At 37.3% G+C, this 21398-nt stretch overlaps 1 protein-coding gene across 5 annotated transcripts in view; it reads left to right on the plus strand.

The window, feature by feature from the left end:
- LOC139465778 (collagen alpha-1(I) chain-like) overlaps nt 1–21398 on the plus strand; it is a 108875-nt gene that overhangs the window by 31381 nt on the left and 56096 nt on the right. For 4 of the 5 annotated variants that reach the window (XM_071247676.1, XM_071247680.1, XM_071247678.1 and 1 more), the window contains exon 3: nt 12377–12541. The exons of the other annotated variant lie outside the window; for it this stretch is intronic. In XM_071247676.1, coding sequence (XP_071103777.1) covers nt 12377–12541 — 165 coding nt within the window. The remainder of the gene's footprint in view (nt 1–12376; nt 12542–21398) is intronic. 5 annotated transcript variants of the gene reach the window in all.

Genomic DNA, 21398 nt, shown 5'->3' on the forward strand with positions numbered 1-21398 from the left:
GTGCAAATGGGATATTTTACACTGATTCAAGTCTATGGCAACTCTTTTGAAAATATCAACTCAGTCGGGGTGGTGGGGAAACCTAGTGGTTAAAACATTAGTTTATCTTCCAGCAACCAGGGTTTGATTCCTGATGTTGGTACAGTACTGCTGAAAGTAGAATAAAACTATTTCTGCTGACTCATTCATTGTGTCAACTCAACTTGAATCTGCACAGTATATCATACAAATAAAATCAAAGGAAGAGAATTTACGGATGTCAACTTCTTTCTTACGAGGAACACGTTTTGGAGTATATGCTTACTCCTTTATCAGGTGAATGGAGTAAGCATATACTCTGAAACGCTGTGTTCCTCGTAACAAAGAAGTTGACATCCTTAAAGTCCGTTCCTTGTGTGTATCACTTCTAAAATACCTTTCAAAGACTAAGTAAGATCTAGATGTTTCAAGAGCATCTTGCAGTAAACATGGTGAAGGTATCATAACTTTACATTAAGGGCATTCTGAAACATTTTCAGGATTTTTGAGTGGACTTTCTTCTGTATTTATGTTTTATATAGTTTACAAATTTTGGAGAGAAAAACATATTCAAGATATCTGGTATATAAAATGCCAATCAATATCCAAGAATATTAGTGATTAGTATTATCACCAATTACCACCACCAACAACAACAAAAGAACAATAATTATGTCATTCAGCTGTAGTTTTATTAGCCTCCCTAAAAACTTTCTATTCATCATGCAAATGCAGTATGTGTTGTATATAATATACATCACAAAAGATTTTAAAGAATACCAGTTCTTTCATATTAATTGGTGAATCAAGTGTTCTTGAACTTCTTTCGAGCAGTATGTTATGATGTACTTGTGTTTTTCAAAACTTGCACATGCTCTCAATCATGAATGCACATGAAATAAAATGTATATTACAAATATGCACATGTAGATGTATAGTATGTAGTTTGGGTTATGACTGTGTTGATGGGTTTTCTATAGACTGTGAGCCAGCAGCGCCTTGGTTGATATAGTGCTGCAAGGGCATGTGTAACATGCAGATGAAAGGAGCATGTTGAAGGGGAGACAATCATGGAAACTGGCTCGCTCTGACAGGCTTGTCATATGATAGGTTACAAAAATAGCTGAACAATCAGACACAAAAGATAAGAATGTTTTGAAATATTGATGGGAAGATGAACAGAAAGAAGTATAAAGCATATTGTAATTGAGGTATGCGGGAACGTATCGGCTATTAGTATGGGTTGTTGTTTTTGCCAAAGGTTTGGAATGGAGATATCTTGTGTTGGGTACAAAGTTTATGGCACCAATTGGAGTGAGTGAGTGAGTGAGTTAGGTTTCATGCTGCTTTTAGCAATATTCCAGCAATATCACGGACTTCACACATTGTACTCATGTGGGGAATCGAACCCAGGCCTTAGGCGTGACAAGTGACTGCTTTAACCACTGGGCTAACTTGCCGCCCCCACCAATTGTAACTGATATCCAAAAATATTAGTTTTTTTTATTGAATGTACAAAAGAATTTATCATAACTTTGCAAAATGTAGTATGTGTAACAAGAAAAAAACAAATTCTAAACAAATTCTAAACTGGCCAAATATGTATGTGAATGGCACAAAAGATACATTTACTCAGGCTGATATTTTCAAAAAAAAAAAAAAATGTATCAAATTTGTGGTATGAATTTTTTTCTAAAAGAACTAAAGGAAAGAACTATGTTAAAATTACCACCTTTCAATATGAAAGAAAAGGTGCTTGAAATTTAATAAACCACAATGGCCCGATTGTGTATAGTCTAACAGACAAGTCTCTGTCGTCTTGTTTTGTACTTGATAAACAGGCTGTGACATTACTCAGGGGTCACAGACCTTTTAAGGGCTATTTTAGTGTAGAAAACGGGTGACGTCAGCTTCTTTTCCTGAGTGGGGATTTAGACCTTTGAGGACAAGTATGAGATACGTGTAACTTGCCAGCAAACAGTTTAGGAAGGAGTGTGTAGTGTGACGGGGAAACACAACTGTATTGTTTGATTTTCACTGGTCTGGTGTCTCGTCAAACACCTTATCGGGGAAGAAAATAAACCTTTTAGGGTTTTCCCCTGCTATTTAGGAAGCTGATGACAGCGTGCTCTTGCTTGCTCAGGTCATGTACTGGGTTACCTGTGGTCTGATTTGTGTTAAAAAATTTGTCATTTCTAAATATATTGATTAATGAGTAATTGAAACAAAGTGGATAAGTTAAATAAATTTAACAATTTAGCTGCTATTTATGACAGAATCCCTGTTTAGATTTCACAAGTTTTAGAAGTTAAATGAATAATGCCAGACATACAAACAAACAAACAAACAAAACTAAAGAATCTCTTTAACATGAACATTTTTAAAATGTGGATTATATGATACTGCATTGTGTTTATCTTCAGACAAGGAATCATTCAAATATCATTTAAGGGAAAAAGAATGTTACATTTTTAATCAATCTTGATTTGCAGTGGGGCTGTTATATTTAAAACAAAAATGTAAAGCAAAAGTTTCTTCAACTTTGACTGTATACACACCATGCTATCGGTGAAATGCCATTGCATTGGTGGAATCCAGAGTGGGTATTGCACAATACAGCCGTAATACCAGTGTGATATACAGCACACTTTTCTTATCCCACATGTCACATGACACCACCATTTATCAGTCTGAGGTTGAACTGCCAGACGAAATCTTGGCTTGTTTTAGCCCTAGGGTTTAATGTTTACACACTTTAAGCATGGGAATTGTATATGACTATATCGACTGAGAGTGATAACCCAACAGCTACTCTTTCGCGTATGAAAGAAATTTGAATGTCAGAAAAAATGAGTTTGCCTTAAAGGTAGGTATTAGTTTACAGGATCCAGGGATCCTCAATCTCACCACAGTCAACTAAGAATGCCATCCATCACACTTCAGCTGAAACTATACACTGTGAAAATTGCCGCTTATCAAGCTTGTCCCAAAATATACTACTCAAAAGAAGTTATAGAACACCCAATTGTTTCATATTACTATGGTTAATCTGCCATATCATGGGTGAATGACTTTGTGATATGAAATAATCGGGTGTTCTTTAACTTCTCTTGAGTAGTATATTTTGGGAGAAGCTTGATAAGCAGCAATATGTCCTTACCTATGACATGAAATATTAGAGTGGGCATGTGACAAATATGGGTGTCATGAAACAGACATGTTCACACTGGTAGACAGTTGATTAAGTAAGTGAGTGAGTATGATTTTAAGTTGTTCTTAGCACTATTCCAGCAATATCATGGCAGGGGACACCAGAAATGGGCTGCACACATTGTACCCATGTGGGGAATTGAACCCAAGCCTTTGGCGTGATGAGTGACCGCTTTAACCACTCGGCTACCCTGCTGTCCCAGATGATGAATACTATTCTGATCAGTGCCCAGTCACTCATTAGAGTTTACTAATGTATCATCATTGAAAGAAAAAGTATTCTATAAATATAAAACATAAAATAAAATTAGTTATGTTTCATCCATCTTGAAGTATTATCAGTTCTTGACTACAACACAATTTAAATGCTTGGTCCCAAAGCTAATGCATCCGAAACATGTAACCTGCTGATAAGATTAATTTTCAAGTCGAAAAAGAGTAATTTTGACTAGCATCCTATTTTACGACACAGCAATGAATTTCCGTCATTGCACAAGAACTATTTTTATCAGGTTATATATACAGGTTGCTTGACTTTGTCAATAAAAGCTGCTCCCATAAGTGAATGACAGGAAGTGTCCTTAGGAAAACCCTGTCACTTTGATGAGTCAGTTTGTTGTCAGTACATCTATGGCTTGACTCAGCTTTCCTTGGTTTGCTGGAGGAAAGGGTTCCAGGTGAAATTAATAATAATGAGAATAAGGGGGAAGTAAAAATATAAATTAATGTTGATTAAATAATCCCATTTGTAATCAAAGACAGAATTTTAAAAAGTAATAACTGTTTTGGCCAAATTTAGGACTGGTTCATATGTTATTCAAGAATCTGACAGTCCCCTGGCGTAAATCATTTGTAATTGACATTTTTCACTGGTCTAGAGAGCTTACATTGTTTGGAACATGTATTCTATATTTTCATTGATTTTTATTTTATTTTCTCATGACATATACTATGATCATATTGATTATATTCCGAAGGGTTTGAACTTCATACAATGTTAGGGGCGTTTGGGTAGCCTAGTGGTTAAAGCGTTCGCTCGTCACGCCGCAGACCTGGTTCGATTCCTGACATGGGTATAATGTGTGAAGCCCATTTCTGGTGTTCCCCGCCGTGATATTGCTGAATATTGCTAAAAGCGGCGTAAAACCTCACTCACTCACTCATACAATGTTACACAAACCAGAGGAGATGAGGCCACACAGCAAGAGGAAAGCTAAAACCACATCATCATTATCATCATCATCATGGCATGTTAGGCTTAAAAGCAAAAATACATTTAGTGATGTTTTTTTTCTTCTGTGCTATAATTGGATAAACAAAATTAGAAAAAACTTGTAATTAATTTGGAGCTGAACTGTTGTTTTTGTTGTTGCTAATTGCTCATTGCTGGTTACTCAACACTTCTATTGCTATGCTTGGTGGCAGCATTCATTGATGAGGCCAGACCAATGGAATGTCTTGTTTTACAAATTTAGGGTTTTAAAAGACAGGAGGCAAAATATATGTTAATTTCTATCTTGAATATGAAATTTTAAAGGAGATAAATTTCTATTGAATAATGGGGTATTCAGGTAGCTAGTTCTTTGCTAATGATGGGTATTTGTGTAATTTATTGCTAATTGGGTATTCGGATAGCTAACTCCTGATGGGGTATTTGGTTAGCTCACTGCTGATGGGGTATTCGGTTGACTCACTGCTGATGGGGTAATTTTTGGGTAGGTCATTGCTGATGGGGTATTCAGTTAGCTCACAGCCAATGAAGGGGTATTCAGTTAGCTCACTGCTGATGGTGTATTTGGGTAGCTCACTGCTAATGGGGTATTCGGGTAGCTCACTGCCAATGAAGGGGTGTTCGGGTAGCTCACTGCCAATGAAGGGGTGTTCGGGTAGCTACCTGCCAATGAAGGGGTATTAGGGTAGCTCACTGCCAATGATGAGATATTCGGGTTGCATTCATTGCACTTACACGTTTTTATTTTTTTAGAATGCATTTTGTGTGAGTGGTGGGTACAGCATAGTGCAGGATGTGCTTACCCATTTTTAGAAACATCTGGTTTCATCACTGATTTTCAGTGATCCATTTTTATTATTTTCACGACTATTTTGCCCTTTACATCCACTGAATGTATGAGAGAGTGTTGTTACTGACACCATTCAAAGTATGACCCTCTTCGATTTTTTCTACCTCTTCACACAAAAGAGTGACAAGATCTGACACGTCACACTGGAGCAATAGGTGCGTGGAGGCCATGAATACTGTCCCATCCCAGTATTGTAGAAGTAGATAAAACCTTGGTGACTTACAGACCTGGGCCCCGTTTCACAAAGCGATCTTAGCGCTATGATTGTCGTAAGTCTGTGTTAAAGAATGGGAGTTACGATCGACTTAGCGCTAAGATGACTTTGTGGAACAGGGCCCTGAACAATCTGTGATGCTGACAGGAAAATGAGATGAGATTTATTTTGGACATGTCAGGTACCAGCTGACGAGGGGAAAGGCCGTATGTGTTGGCACTGGTGTAGGCATGTATAGCAATACATTCTCTTGCTCATGAGAGCAGTTTGATTGGATGGCTATTTTTACAAATAACTTAATAGGATGTTCGAATCCAGATAAAAAATCCAAATGAAACTTTCGCGGCAATTAGGCCCAGGCTCTTAATAGAGGAAGTAAAATACCCTGGATGTTCGAGGATGTACTGTTTGCATGGGAATACAAAATTGCAAGTTATGTAGTTCTCTTATCCTGACAGAATCACATGGAGTGTTCCCCTATGACTTAAGCCACAGCAGACAGAACTTAAGATGCATTGCAAAGATGATGTTACACCATTGTATTAGGATCGATACCAAAACCTCGCTTTTGCAGTAAATAAAGAAGTTGTTTTTCATAAAGTGTCTATACTTTGTGATCAGTCATCTTCTAAGTAATGCCTATCAAACAATTCACTGCCAAGTTGTCTGGTTAAACACTATAAGACATTCACATCGGTACCCCTGCCTCTATTTCAGTAGTTAAAGTGCCTGGAATGGTCACTGCTACAACAGGGTTGATTCGATTCCTCACATGAGTACAATGTGTGAAGCTGATATTGGTGGCCTACCCTGTGATACAGCTGGTATTTTGAAAACCCTACTCACTTCTATACCACAGGGCCCATGTAAAAGCTACTGTTTTCAATGTCCAGTTGTTATACCACTGCAATACAGGCCGCTTATAGTACCTGATGGGTTTGCTTATGTTCGCTTACTGCAGCAGGCCATGAGAGTGTGTGAGTGAGTTTGGTGAGCAATATTCCAGCAATATCACGGCGGGGAACACTAGAAATGGGCTTCACACATTGTACCCATGTCAGGATTCAAAATCCGGTTCTTTGGCTTGACGAGCGAACGCTTTAACCACTTGGCTACCCCACCGCCCCCAGGCCATGAGAATGTTCCAGACCTTTGGCCTTGTAATTGAAGGACAACCCACTGACCTGTGTGTTACTGAAGTCTTCAGATGGATTGACATTTGGAATGGATGTTCATGTGTGTCATTCAGGGCAGGAGTAGCTTTCAGGATTTGAATTTTGTGCATTAGATGTACAGGGAAGTATGCTAAAGACAGCAAGGATTGGTTGGTTGTTTCAACAGAATTCTTGTAGTGTTGAGCAGTAGTCACAGACTGTTTGTTGTTTAACGTCGCACCCAGCAATATTCCAGTTGTGTGATGGCAGACTGTTGATATTCGAGTCTGGACCAGACAATCCAGTGACTGACATCATGAGCATCAATGTATGTAATTGGGATATGATGACGTTTATCAATGAGTCTGACCACCCGATCCTGTTAGTTGACAACAAGCATGGGTAGTTGATGATCGTACACAGTGACATATTGTTTCTGTAACAATGGCAGCAGTGGACATGGTGGACAATAGTGATGGACAAACACTCATTATTTCTGTGGATACTAGTGATGGATGGTTAGACAAAGTCACACATTGTTTCTATAACAAAGGCAGCAGTGGATATGGTGGACAATAGTGTTGACAGATAAACTCAGGCACACATTGTGTGTGTAACAGTGCTAGCAGTGGAGATGGTGGACAATAGTGATTGTCACACGTTGTTTCTTTAACAGTGCTAACATGGGACATGCTGGACAATAGTGATTGTCACACATTGTTTCTATAACAGTGCTAGCAGTGGAGATGGTGGACAATAGTGATTGTCACACATTGTTTCTTTAACAGTGCTAACATGGGACATGGTGGACAATAGTGATTGTCATGCATTGTTTTCATAACAGTGCTAGCACTGGACATGGTGGACAATAGTGATTGTCACACATTGTTTCTATAACAGTGCTAGCAGTAGACATGGTGGACAATAGTGATTGTCACACATTGTTTCTTTAACAGTGCCCCAGTGGACATGGTGGACAATAGTGATTGTCACGCATTGTTTCTATAACAGTGCTAGCAGTGGACAATAGTGACTGTCACACATTGTTTCAATAACAATGCTAGCAGTAGACATGGTTGACAATAGTGATTGTCACACATTGTTTCTATAACAGTGCTAGCAGTGGACAATAGTGACTGTCACACATTGTTTCAATAACAATGCTAGCAGTAGACATGGTGGACAATAGTGATTGTCACACATTGTTTCTATGACAGTGCTAGCAGTGGAGATGGTGGAGATGGACAATAGTCGTGATAGTGATGGACAAACACTTACTGGTAACAGGAGTCAACAGAGATGAGGGCAATGCTTTTTCAGAGGACATATCTCATAATGTTTATGTATTTCAAGCATCTTGAATAACATTTCCAGATATAAATATTAAAAGCAAAGAAAGCCATGGAAGTGTCATGATAATGGGCATTTCACCCGATTGTGGAATGTCTCCATGTTAACTCTTAACTCATCAAGACATGGATGGAATATGTCTGTGATCATAGCAACTCTGTTGTATATCTACTATTTATGCTAGGCAAAGAGCATCCAAAGATGTATCAAATAAATAATTTCATTGAACTAAATAATAGATGCTGTACACCATTTGAAAGCTTACTTTCACAATATTTACTTCAAATATTGACTCATTGTTGTATTTACATTCAAGCTGTTGAAGGGTTAAATTGTCCCATTGACAAGTGACACACTGAGTGACTGGTGAAGTTATGAGATGAGTTGAGCACATTTTGAATGGGCTGATGCAGCTTCAGCTGAATATGTTTAATGGGGAATGAAATCATGGCTAGGAAATACGTGTACAAGGACCACCCAAACCTCTTACACGGCCTGTGTGTCTCTGACCCTGACTAAAACAGCTTCCTTCTCTGTCTAGGGAGAGGGAGTGGGTAGCCAGCCTTACCTTATCACAATGGGTTTAATTTCCGCCATGGATAGCATAAAACATGGCAGATTCACATTAAAAATCACCTTTGAAATCGTAAATATAACAATTCTTTATATGCAAAATACTGTCCCTGATCAAAGAGTTCATTTTTGTTGGTAGTACCACCCCACTACCAATCCTCTCCCCCTTACTCGCTACGCTAGAATAACCCTATGACCCAAGACCTCAATGAAAGTTGCTGGTGGTGCAGCTCAGTTCTTTAGCTAGATTCACCTTGTTATGACCGGTTTTTCAGTGAAAGTGCCTGGTATTAGCCCTCCTCCCTCAGCTAGAATCGGCTTGTTACACAGGCTGGTAGGTGTGTAGCCCCACTCGCTCACCTCAGTGTTGGCACCTGATGTAGGTGGCACTGAGATGGGATACCGACACAAACCAGATGGTCACTGGACCAGGGGAGGCCATGTTGAGCAGCCTGGGCGTTTTATGTTCTTGATACAAGAGAAAGTGTTAATCTAATTACTGCCCTGTAGTGAGGATGTTTTCTCCATACAACAGACTATCAGAAGAAAATTGTCTTTCTTCCGCTGCTCTCATCTCCTTGGCAGAGACTGTTATTGAAGCTATTATTTTTGGCTTGTACAAGTGCTCATAGGGGTAACGTCAAATCAAACATTATGTACGACATGTCTTTATTTTCAAATTACATGGATTTAGCCTTTGAAAGGCATTTAGAACTGATACACATAAGGAAGAGAATTTATGGATGTCAATTTCTTTATTATGAAGAACACAACGTTTTGGAGTATATGCTTCATCAGGTGAATGAATTATGATATGTGAAAAAACCCAGTTAAATGCTGCCTTATATTTCTGATTCAAAACAATAAGAAATTTTGTCACCTGGAAACAGCAATGTCACACTAAGATAAAGAAGAATAATGAATTTTTTAAATTCAAATTAGTCTTAACATGTTTAACATCCAACTTTGTGAACAATTTCAAACCCATTAATGAAAGATGAAACAAATCTGTGTTTTAGCACCAGCAATAGAAAGAAATTTGTCCTCACCAATAAAGCATGAAACTACTTTTACATGAGCAATACTGGGCAAGCAATGACCCCTAAAAGCCACCAAGTGACCCTTTGATGCCATGTGTGTTTCCGATTCATGTTTAATTAGCTGGACCATCCCTTTGTGAGTGGCCACAGCAGTGTGATAACTACAACACAAACACAGCCAGCATTGCTTCCTTACTCGGCGACGCCCACAAATATACATAAGTGGAGATAGTTGCTACTTTACTTTGATGACACTGGCATTTTCAAGTGTGATAATGAGGATAAATACTCAGACAATTTCAACAAACACCTTGCAAAGGTCAATATCTGGAGAGATCATACTTAGAGCCTTCAAAATTCATGCAAGTAAGCTAGCCTGACACTACTAAATTTTACTGAAGACAAGCAAAAATCATGTGATGGTAGTCCTCGTTGACTAGAAGCATTTGAGGACAATATGTCTTTATGAATTCTCAATGCTTCGATTTTGAGGAAAGTGAATTTCGAAGACTGTACTTAACATACCTCAGAATGTTTTTACAAATGGTTAACATCATGTTTGGGATTTCTTTTGGGGAAAAATGTATCTTTAAACAGACCCAAACTGATTCTTAATGAAGGAGAACTTGAAATATTTTCAAATAATGTAACAAATACCTTAATAAATTGGACTAGGACGAGTGCCATAATGATTGTGCTTTATAGTTGACACATGAAATGTATGACAAGATGTGATGATTCACATCTTGAAACAGGAAACCTTGTGCGGTCATTTAAGAAAGAAAATAAGGGAAACCATTATTGGTAAAAGTTCATTTTTCCCATTAGAGATGTGTATCATTCAAGTCTTATCTCAATTGGTTTAAGTTCACTAATAAGGCTAGTCTGTGTTCATGTTTATTTGCAAATGTCATCTTACTAGTAACTATAGGTCCATAGGCAATGGGGTAGCTTAGTGGTTTGATCATCATGTCAAATGTCATCTTACTAGTAACTATAGGTCCATAGGCAATGGGGTAGCCTAGTGGTTTGATCATCATGTCAAAGACCTGGGGTAGATGTCCATTTCTGTCGCCTGTCATCACATGGCTGGGATATTGCTAAAAGTGGTGTAAAACCCATCTCACTCACTCACTACTGTAGATCCATCTGCTTTTATCAAATCTGCTTATCTGTGTGTCCATCACTAGTTAGACCTTGTAGGTTTGTTACGTTACACTGTGATGCTGCTTATGCACCACTTGTTTTATAGAAACAATCTTGGCCTGGATTTTTATGAATGCTGAAATTATTTTAGAAATTGGGTCATGGAATTTGAAATATGTTTTTGAATAAAATAAATTCAGTGTTTTATGTGAGTCACATTCCAAATGAACTGTATATATTTACATTTCATATGAATAAAGTGAAGTGTGGGTATTTCTGTGGCAGCCATGGTTTGCTTGGTCTGTGAAATGCTTCACAGCTTGAAAAATGTCTTCTTAGGAGTCATGTGGAAAATGCTTTCGAAGTATTCTTGAGTATGTGGCAATGCATGGACAATAAAACCCAATGACATACTTCCTTCATTGCCGTTAAATCATTTCAGTCGGACTGGTGAAACTCCTACTGAAGAAAGTAACTCTTAATCATTCCGCAAGACAACATGCATTTCAAAGAGAAAAAAACACTAAAGACACCAAAACTAAATTCTCCTCTGACCCAACATTAGAGAGCACTAAAACTTAATTTGACATGAGCATTTTGTGTGGATTCCATTGATTCTGTAGGAATTCTTCACTGGTTTCTTGTGTCATTTTAAGGAGAAAAACAGAAGTGAAAGATCTTTTTAGGAAACATTTGAGCATGATTTGGACATTTTGAAAGGTTAGTTTGAAATGTATCTGTCAGCGCTTAAGAAAGGTAATACCACACAATGTTAAAAATTATGATGCTGTAATTAAATTCTTCTTTGAGGTTCGTGGATGCAAATCTCTCAAAAGTGAAATATTTTACTTTAATTTCAGAACTCATGAGCTGCCAAAATGTTAAAAACAGATCTGACCGAATTTTGTCGTCACAGGCATGAGATCCTAACATGACATTTTAAAAATATAATAATATGTCAAAATAGAACTGATAGCTTTCCCATACTTTGAAGGGAGTCTGCCATATGGAGTCATTGGAAAACATTTATGGAAGCGGAAAAGTTTGGTAGCATTACTTCCACTGAGGCCTCAAGATGGTATAGATGATTATTTCTTGAATATTGCTGACTTAACCAAATATGAAGTTATAATTTTTTATTTCAGTTTATTTTTTATATTGTTTCAGAATACATGGTCGTCAGTGATATGAGAAAAAATAAATTATTGTAAAAAACGATTGTGATGCATGTACCTTTTATGATTTTTATTCTTGAATTTTAATAGTATGTCATGAAAGACAATAGACCAGGAATTTTCTTATTAAAGAAAAAATTAAATTGTTTGGTTTTGATATTTTTGATCATCTGAACATCCAACTTCAGTTTCCTGTAAATGATTTTATCAACTCACTAGTAGTTTGCCCCAAGTTTGATTTAGTGAGTGAGTTAATCTTTTGTGGCGCTTTTGACAAGATTTCAGTATGTGCATGTCAAATTTCTTTAATATGTCATACGAAAGCAACACCATGCTTACATTTATTTCAGCTTGTCCTTTGTGTTTATATGATAATCATGAAATGTTTTATTGACCAAACTGGGCTGTTTTTTAGTTGACGGTCAGTGGAGTGCGTGGGCATCCTGGTCAGAATGTACACACGATTGCTTGCGCCACAGACGAAGAAAATGTGATAACCCAACCCCAGGCAATGGTGGTGCATATTGCAAAGAAAACGGTTTAGAGAGTGAAATATGTACAGGAGACGAATGTCGAGGAGGTAGCTGATTGGTTAATTACCTCACTTAGTGTGTTGTGTAGGGATGCTTAGAAACAGTAACAATGGTCCCCAGAATGCACTATCTACCGTTGCGCAATTAAAACCTTTTGCATGATGTTCTGTTCAATATTGAGAGTTACATTGATACAGTTCTTCTGCATGATATTTCTCTCATTCAAATAATGAATTGCACTGATCATGTTGAACATTTTCCTCTTCTGAAGTTCTCTAGCATGATGTAGTTGACGCTCTGCACCATTTGTCAATACTTCTTGTACAGCATTCATCTTTCTGCAGCTTTAGCAACGTCTCTAGACTTCTCTTGACTGGGCTAGTGACATGCCATATATATGTAGATGTACTTCTTGTTCATTGAACTCTGGATGCATTTGTTTATGAAATTGTTTGCCTGTTCTCTATGATAATGTATTTGCAATTGTGGATTAAGTGATGTAATTATTCGATAAGGATGATTATTATATTTGAGAACTTTTAATGTCAGTTCCAATGTGTTATTAAAGGAATTAGTTTATGTCAGATAACACTTTCATGCAATTTTTATGACAGGAAGTTCCTGTTTTTATCTACAATGTTATAATAACTGACTATTCAATTAAACATTTTGATTTCTGTATTACCTTTGTGGCCAATAAGGATGTCTGAAGACAGTGTACTGATCTTTGTATAAGTGTGTAACCTTTTCTGAGATAAGTTTCTTGTAGAAGCTGTGCTAGTTAGGGTGTTCATTTGTTCTTTAGCACCAGACACTTTTCTTCAAATATGCATTAGATATGGAGACGTATGGAGCAAGGACTAGTCATTTTAACATTTTCATTGAGAAGTCTTCTTAATTGTGATGATTTTACCTGACATGGCCAAAAACCTACTCTGTTAGAAAACATCATAATTTCCATATGTCAGTGTGCTACTTTTTAATAGATGAAAAGCATAATAACTTCTGTGTATTTCAGTCAAGTCAATGTGTCGTGTAGATGGATGTTCCATTCATAACCAGATATTTAAGTGCTAGAAAGTCATGCACAGAGGTTGTCATGTAGTGATGTAAAAATTAAAAAAAGGTAATCTCACATCCCATTCACATTTGCCCTGAAGCAATAGATGACAAATTGTAAAATAGGCAATTGATTGTCTTGCTGTTTGTTGTGAAGCTACGTATCATTCATAATTGTTATGTTAATAATTAATTGTGGATTGAGGGTACTCATATATGACAGATAATACAATATTTTTACAGCAGACATAACATGGCTCAAGAAAATTATTTTTGTTTTATGGGGTTATAAATTTTGGTACAAGACTTGCTTATTTTATTAGTCAAATCTTCTTTTGAACAATTTGTCAAAGATAAATATTGGAAGTTTGAATTATATGAGTTTCTATATGAGTGTCTTGGAGGTTTGAATAAAATGAGTTTAATCATTTATTTCTATTTAAGTGAGTAACATTCCATAATGAGTATAATTTAGCATTATGACTGTCGTGACTCATGTTTTTTAACTTACTTTCGATAGTCATAGCACTTCGATCACTATATTGAACACGGCCATAACATACAAATTTAGTCCCCCATTTGGGCGGTTGGGTAGCCTAGTGGTTAAAGCGTTCGCTCGTCACGCCGAAGACCCGGTTTGATTCCCGACATGGGTACAATGTGTGAAGCCCATTTCTGGTGACCCCCGCCATGATATTGCTGGAATATTGCTAAAAACGGTGTAAAACTGTACTCATTCACTCACTCACTAGTCCCCCATTTGTTAAGGACCTCAGTGGCAAGAGGGTTTGGTGGTAATTGAAATAGATTTGTCAGTTTAACAGATTTTACATGTTAAGTTTTCATTCCTAGAGGAGTCAGCAGCTCATGTTTCTCCTGGCATATCTTCGCTGCTCCTCTTAACCTGCTCTGTGAGTGAGCTGCTTCACATAGTGTAATTGGTTGTGGAAAGAAGGTCTTAGACATCCTATGTGTGGAGACCTCAGAGGTGTCATTTATCTCACAGAAGACACTGTCGCGACCTTAAAATTCTCTCCCTTTTGTGGCGACACTTGAAACAATGTGGGTAAAATCACATTCATCTTTGTTATTTTTTTTCAAGTAGAAAAGCTTAGGTTTCTGTGCAAGAGGTTTAGCCCATTGTTAATGTGGCAAGTATACGTGTCTAGACTCTCATCGTAAGTGTTGAATGGCAGAGAGCAGGAAATCTTATATCTTTATATTCATTGGAGCAAATGTTTTTATTACATTCTAAGCTGTATTGTTCCTCTCAGTTTACCTATACAGTAATGCAATATAAATGTTACTAACCAGTTATCTGGACCGACTTTAATGGAGATGCATGTCTTTTCACACTATGCAAATCATGTTCACTGCCACACTTAACTTGTGAATGTTAAGAATGTCCAGACTCTTTCATATTGAGGAGTGAATCCACCAGCTAAACTGTGTATTGGGCAAAGAAAGATTTGATATTGTGATATGTAAATAAATAAAAGTGTCAGAATCCATTTCATATTTATTAGAAATCTCTGCTGTAACATTACAATTAATGCTATATATTGTACTATTTCAAAAGAAATATTTGAGGGCCGGGGAAAACGGATGATATAAATTTTCTCATTTGTCTTTTGAAAATATATTAGTACATTCATCTTGGTTAACACATTTGAATACAAAATTGAAAAAATATTACCCACAAGATATATAACAAAATATGACGCAGGTAATGTTCAATTTATGTCAAGTCTTATCTGATATCCTTGTCTCCAACAGAGCCAGTGTATTCAGAGCTCCAGATAAGCTTTTGGTGTTGTGGGTATTTTACCCAGGCATTTTAAAATCATTGGGTATCAGTAATTCTATCTGGTTATTCACATTTCTGTTACCCATTAGTTTTACGTGGGTATTTAAGTTAAATATTTATAAACACTATTCATCTAGTCCCTGCAAACTGGTGTCGTGTGGGTTCGAGAGCTTTATAGGACTCAAAAATACCCGATACTTCCACAAGAAAGTGTGATGGCAAATGATTGTGATGTAACTGTCATCTTGGAGTTTGGCAAGGTTGACGGAATGCCCGTTTATATTTTCAAAATAAGTTGCTGATTTGCTAAACGAATACGCAGGTATACTTCACAATATTTTGATGATACGCACAAGTTTTATTTTTGTAGTTTATCTGTAATGTTCGTTGCGTATTTGAAACATTTGGATTATATTTCATTGCGTATTTCTGCATTTCTAATGCGTATTTTAAGCAGATACGCAGCTTATCTGGAGCTCTGGTATTTTATTACCCCAATGTCGTTAGGTTTTATCTTGAATCTTGACTCTCCTGCATCCGTCTACACTCAAGTTGTCATGCTATCTTTCTTGAAATGCCTGTCAGTGCACACACTGTATAGAATAATCAGCAGTTGTAAGGTGTGGGATGAATTCGTGTCATGCTTACATCGAACATGACAACAGCCAGCAAATTATCAGGCTATAAACACTTTGTTCCCTTGAGGCTCCATCTGTAGTGTCTTTACAAATTAGTCTTTTTTATCAGCATTTAGGTGAATTCTAACTTCATGGGAAAAAAATAACTTAGCATGCTGGGTTGTGGTGCTTGGGTTTCCTGATACATTCAGAGCTTTGGGCAAGTTTGTGTTATATGCTGAACAAAAATAGTTGGGGATCATGAAATATTTATATATGTGAAATATGAAATTGTATGCACAGTCTTCACTACAAAAATATTCCTAACATGTTCATTCGCCACTTTTGTCCAGTATATTATCACTGATGGGGTTTAGACATTAAAGGTTAGTTTTGGGGTCTTATCAAAGAGTTCGGAATTGCAGGAAGATGTGCACTAGGTTTACACATGGTAATGCTGGGTGAGGCTCGCCCTGGTGTCGACGCCCCCGTTATGCTCTGTTATCTGTGGCTTGGCAAGACACATGATAAAGTGGTATTCCACTGCAGGATGTACTAAGTCACCTGTCTACTTGATTGTACTGATCTCACTCAATCCTTGCACAATCCTTACACGCAGAACTTTACAATTAGTTGAACCAACAGGATCGAGGGTCGTCGGGTAGCCTAGTGGTTAAAGCGTTCGCTCGTCATGCCGAAGATCGACATGGGTGCAATGTGTGATGCCCATTTCTGGTGTCCCCTGCCATGATATTGCTGAAATATTGCTAAAAGCGGCGTAAAACCATACTCACTCACTCACTTACTCACTCACTCAACAGGATTGAGGGGCACCATGGGGTGACTGTTTGAAAGCCTGCTGTTTAAGATTGTTTGACAAGTGTTTAAACAAACCTTGAAATTACTGTGTGGGGTCCAGTAAGTTACTTTTGGGGAATTGAAGTTCTTTTTGAATCTGGAAAGTTATTTTCATGGCTTTATGTTGGTACTGAAACATTTTGATCCAAATTGTTTAGAATGTGAGATGTGAGCCATTTTATGTTTGGTTATATATTTTTTAAAAGAAACTGTTCAAGGGATCTGTAAACATCAACTGTCAATGGAGTTTTTTCATAGGACCTAGGGGATAATAAAATAATGTAGAATGTTTGATAGTGAGCCGGACGGGGATGAAATTCTATTAATTACTATGGCCTAAAAAAATTCTCACTCACAGTTAATGAAAATATTTTCTCGGATTGCACTTATTGCCAATAGTATTAAGAGAAGGATTTGCTCTAAACATATTTTTGGTATCTTATTAATGATATATAGTTCTTGGAGATGACATTCAAGTATCTTGCAATTTAGTGGGTTTGTTTTCTCTCAGTGAAATAAGAAGTCTAACATCTGTTTGCCATGTTGCTACAATCTTTATGAGTCAAGAATCTTCAATCCAAAGTAGATACTAAATGACGTCTTTGACTGACAATTATCATAGATCATAAGTTGCTTTCTCGCAAAAGGAGTTATTTATCTCCTATTAAAAGGCACTTATTTCATTATTTACCTTTCCAAAGTACATTTTAGCTGCTTGGGACTCCAGTCTTATCTTGCAACAACTGTTGTAAAGATGTGGCACGAATTGCTGATTGTTTTCTCTGAATGGGATCTGTCTACTCATAAGACAGATCTATAAGATGTTTATTTATTTGTCTATATCCTTCATCTAATTCTGTCATTCTGGTGAACACATCATAGTCAGGTTTCACACAAAAGCTGCCATTATTCCAACTCACACCTTCTGTTTCCAGCATCATGTGGGGATGCCCTGCTTTCAAGCTTGTCAATGAATCGTTTATATCAGAACAAAAAGACATTTTTTTTCTGCCTCCACAGTTCAAGTTTAAGTTTACTTTTCCCCTTACGGAGATCAGACACGGAAATAGAACAATAAGCGTATTGTTTTCAGCTGGGTAGTTAAGATGCTAAGGATGACTGCGGTAGGAGAACCTGAATCATGGGAGGCTCGTCAGTGTGTTACGAAATGGGGAGCCAGGGAGGGGCATGAGGAGGGTGGTGAGCGAATGAGTGAAGCTTTTGCGGATAAATAGAAATTGAGTCTGGACCAGACAAACCAGAGACTTGTCAGCAGAGATTATAGATCATTTAAGAAAGGCAACAAGGAAATAAGTTGCGACATCAACTATTTTTATTATATCATATGATTTTATATTATCATTAATTCAGTGAAGTATTGATCTGGTCAGTTATAGTTAGGATGTATTCGCTTGCAGATTTCTTTACATCGTATATAAACAGGCGAGAGACTTGGCTGCGATCTATCGGTTTTTACTGTAGAATAGTGTACCTGCAACTACTTTGACACCATGACCAACCCTCCTTTCAACTCTCCTAGAGGAGCACAGGTGGCTCAGTTGTGAAACGTGTTATGTCCCTTGGGCACTCCAGAAACCTATGGTTTGAATCCTGGTTTGCCCCAATTATGTTTCTAGGTTTGTCAGCAGCATACTCGTGCTTGTAAACATCTGAGATCATGCTTTCCTCCCACATTAAGCCAACACACTGTGATATACTTGGAATACTGTTCAAAGCAGTATTAAAACCCAACTGATTCACTCACTCCAAATGTGTCCTGTGTTCCAAAACCTTGAAGGTGATGAGTTTAGATTTCATGACAGGAATATTCCTGCAGTTTGTTGTAAAATATTTGTATGAGATGTGGGGACCCTGTGGTCAGCCTCCTAAATGTAAACATTTCCTTTCTAAGGTTGATGATGTTTGTGGTCAAGAGTAGAAAGTTTATTTGTTTTCATGGTCACAAACAACAGGGACATGTGTACAACGCACAGGAAGAACATTCTACATGTATCAGTGAAAGTGTTTAGGAATTATCCTTAAAGCACAGCTCAATCTTAGAATGCAAACAGACTATTTTTGATGAAGTAGTGATTTTTTTCTTAGCTATTACACACAAATTGTTGTACCGAAAGAAAAGCTGGTATTTCATCGTTATTTCTCTCCAGGGATGATTATTCATTTTGAAAGTTTTCTTCATCAAAATCTTTGCCAAACAGTTATAATCCACTTATTTAGAATCATTAGTCTGTCTTACAGACCCTGATACAAATATATCAACTACAGCCCATGCAAGTCTATAATGTTTGGCAAGTCTAGATTACTGCAGCATGAGGTATCTGAAAATGAAGAGAATCACTGGGCTCCCTTTTTATCATATTTTTATTAAGATAACTGAACAACTGGGTTTTTTTTACGATATGTTCATTTCAGAGACTATATGTTAGTCTATAGAATCATGGTCAGTGATTGAACTTAAAGATGTGTGTTTGTTGCTCCTTCGCTTTTTATTTTGTGAAAATTCTGAAAGTTACATCCAACAGGCATAGATTACTCCTAGTTTCAAAGATCTAAGGTTGGCATCTGGGCATTGTGCTGTTACCCAGTTAAAGTGTGTCTGGAAAACACAGGCTTCAGAGGGGTTGTTGTAAGAAAGGAAGTAACAAGAAGCACCTGTTGCCTGTATCTGGCTCCATAATGGCCAGGACAAGGTGTAGCTGTAATGAAACTACCAGAAAGTATCAGAAAGCTGATACTAATACAAACATACATGAATGGTCTTCATCAACAACTGTAACCAACCATCTCACAACCCGCCTGGGAAGCAATTACTGTAGAAGACCCAATAAGTGCCCTAGACATTAAGTAATTCTCAGTTCTAGTAATGAGGTGATTACAGATACCATTAATGTTATAGTGCATAAAAATAAGTTTTTGTTTGTTTGTTTGTTTGTTTGTTGTTTAACGCCACACTCAGCAATATCCCAGCTACATGACGGCGGTCTGTAAATTATCGAACCTGGACCAGACAATCCAGTGATTGACATCATGAGCATCGATCCACACAATTGGGATTGATGACATGCATCAACCAAGTCAGCGAGCCTGACCAACTGATCCCTTTAGTCGCCTTTTACGACAAGCATAGTCGCCTTTTACAGCAAGAATTGGTTGCTGAAGACCTCTTCTACCCCGGAGTTGGTTGTATTATCATATTTATTCCTGTTTTTTTAAACAAGTTTCTTATATTATCGGCAGTGTGATTTTGTTGAATACACATATTATGTTGGTGTCATTGTGTTTGGTGCAAAAAGTGGAGAAGGTATGAAGATATTTTCTGATGATGAGTATAAGTTTATTAGAAGCAGGCATCAAGTTCATGAGTGTTTCTGGGGAGCACACACACACACACACACACACACAGACACACACAGACACACACAGACACACACACACACACACACACACACACACACCTCTTTTTAGTTGTGAGAAGTTGGAGTCTTTTAGTAATAGAAATTAGGTTAAAAGATGAGTCATCATTGTCATTAATCCAGTCAAATATGGTATTCCAGTTTTGTGTGTGTTTATATCAGTTGGAAAGAAAGGCATTGCATTCACAATGATTGTTTGATTAGCCAAATTTTGTAAGTGGGCGCTTTGGTTACCAACTGGAGCCCTGGCAAAGGGACTGAAATTCCTGGCAGAGGTATGTGAGCTTAGTTTACACCTTTCACAACTAATTCTGTTGGTTTGGTGTAATGAGGAGCTCGTAATATGGCATATTTACTCCCTGAGATACTGGTGTTTGTATATGTGCCAAGTAAACTATAAACACGACTGACCGGAATAAGTTCCAGATGAAGGGAGTGTGTACTGCTACACTTACAGATGTTAGAGGAGGATCAGTGGAGAGATACTGAAGTACTACTGGAGAAGATGCTCTGCAACACCAAGATTGTAGGTGGAACACTAAGGAAACGAGACCTGGCCAAAACCGACCTCAACACCCCCTTCTAAAGAGCAAAATATGAAATCTTTAACCAGGAAGCTGTAGTCATTTATCAAAGATATATCTCTGCTTGTGAATCTGGCGTATGGCAAAATCTTTAAATTCAGTTTCTTTTCATGATTTTTGCAATTTATGAGCCAAACCAAAAACTTTTTTATGTAGCTCAACTTTCAAAGGAAATCTAACCTGTTTGTAAATGAACTTAAAAGTATAACTTTCTTAAGTAGAACAAATTTTCTGATTTCTTCTGAGTTTTATTTCAGCACCACAGGAAATCTTGAACCAGATGCATTTGGGCAAAAGTTTTTACATTATAGTTGTCAAGATAAATTTGAAACATCAAACGTTAAATTCTGACTCTTTCATGGTTTGTCATGAAACACGAGTATATAATATGTAGATTAGGATCTATAAACATGTTTTGAATGATCCTTAGCAATTTGTGTCAAGCAAAAAGAAAGGAGTTATAACCTATAACACCTTGTGTCATGCTTAATATTGGCAGTGATATTCATCAGTGTCTCTGGGCACTTGTCCTATTAGGGGGCACG

Source organism: Haliotis cracherodii, unplaced genomic scaffold (genome assembly GCF_022045235.1).
Source record: "Haliotis cracherodii isolate W230 unplaced genomic scaffold, xgHalCrac1.p SCAF_18, whole genome shotgun sequence".
Lineage (NCBI taxonomy): Eukaryota > Metazoa > Mollusca > Gastropoda > Lepetellida > Haliotidae > Haliotis > Haliotis cracherodii.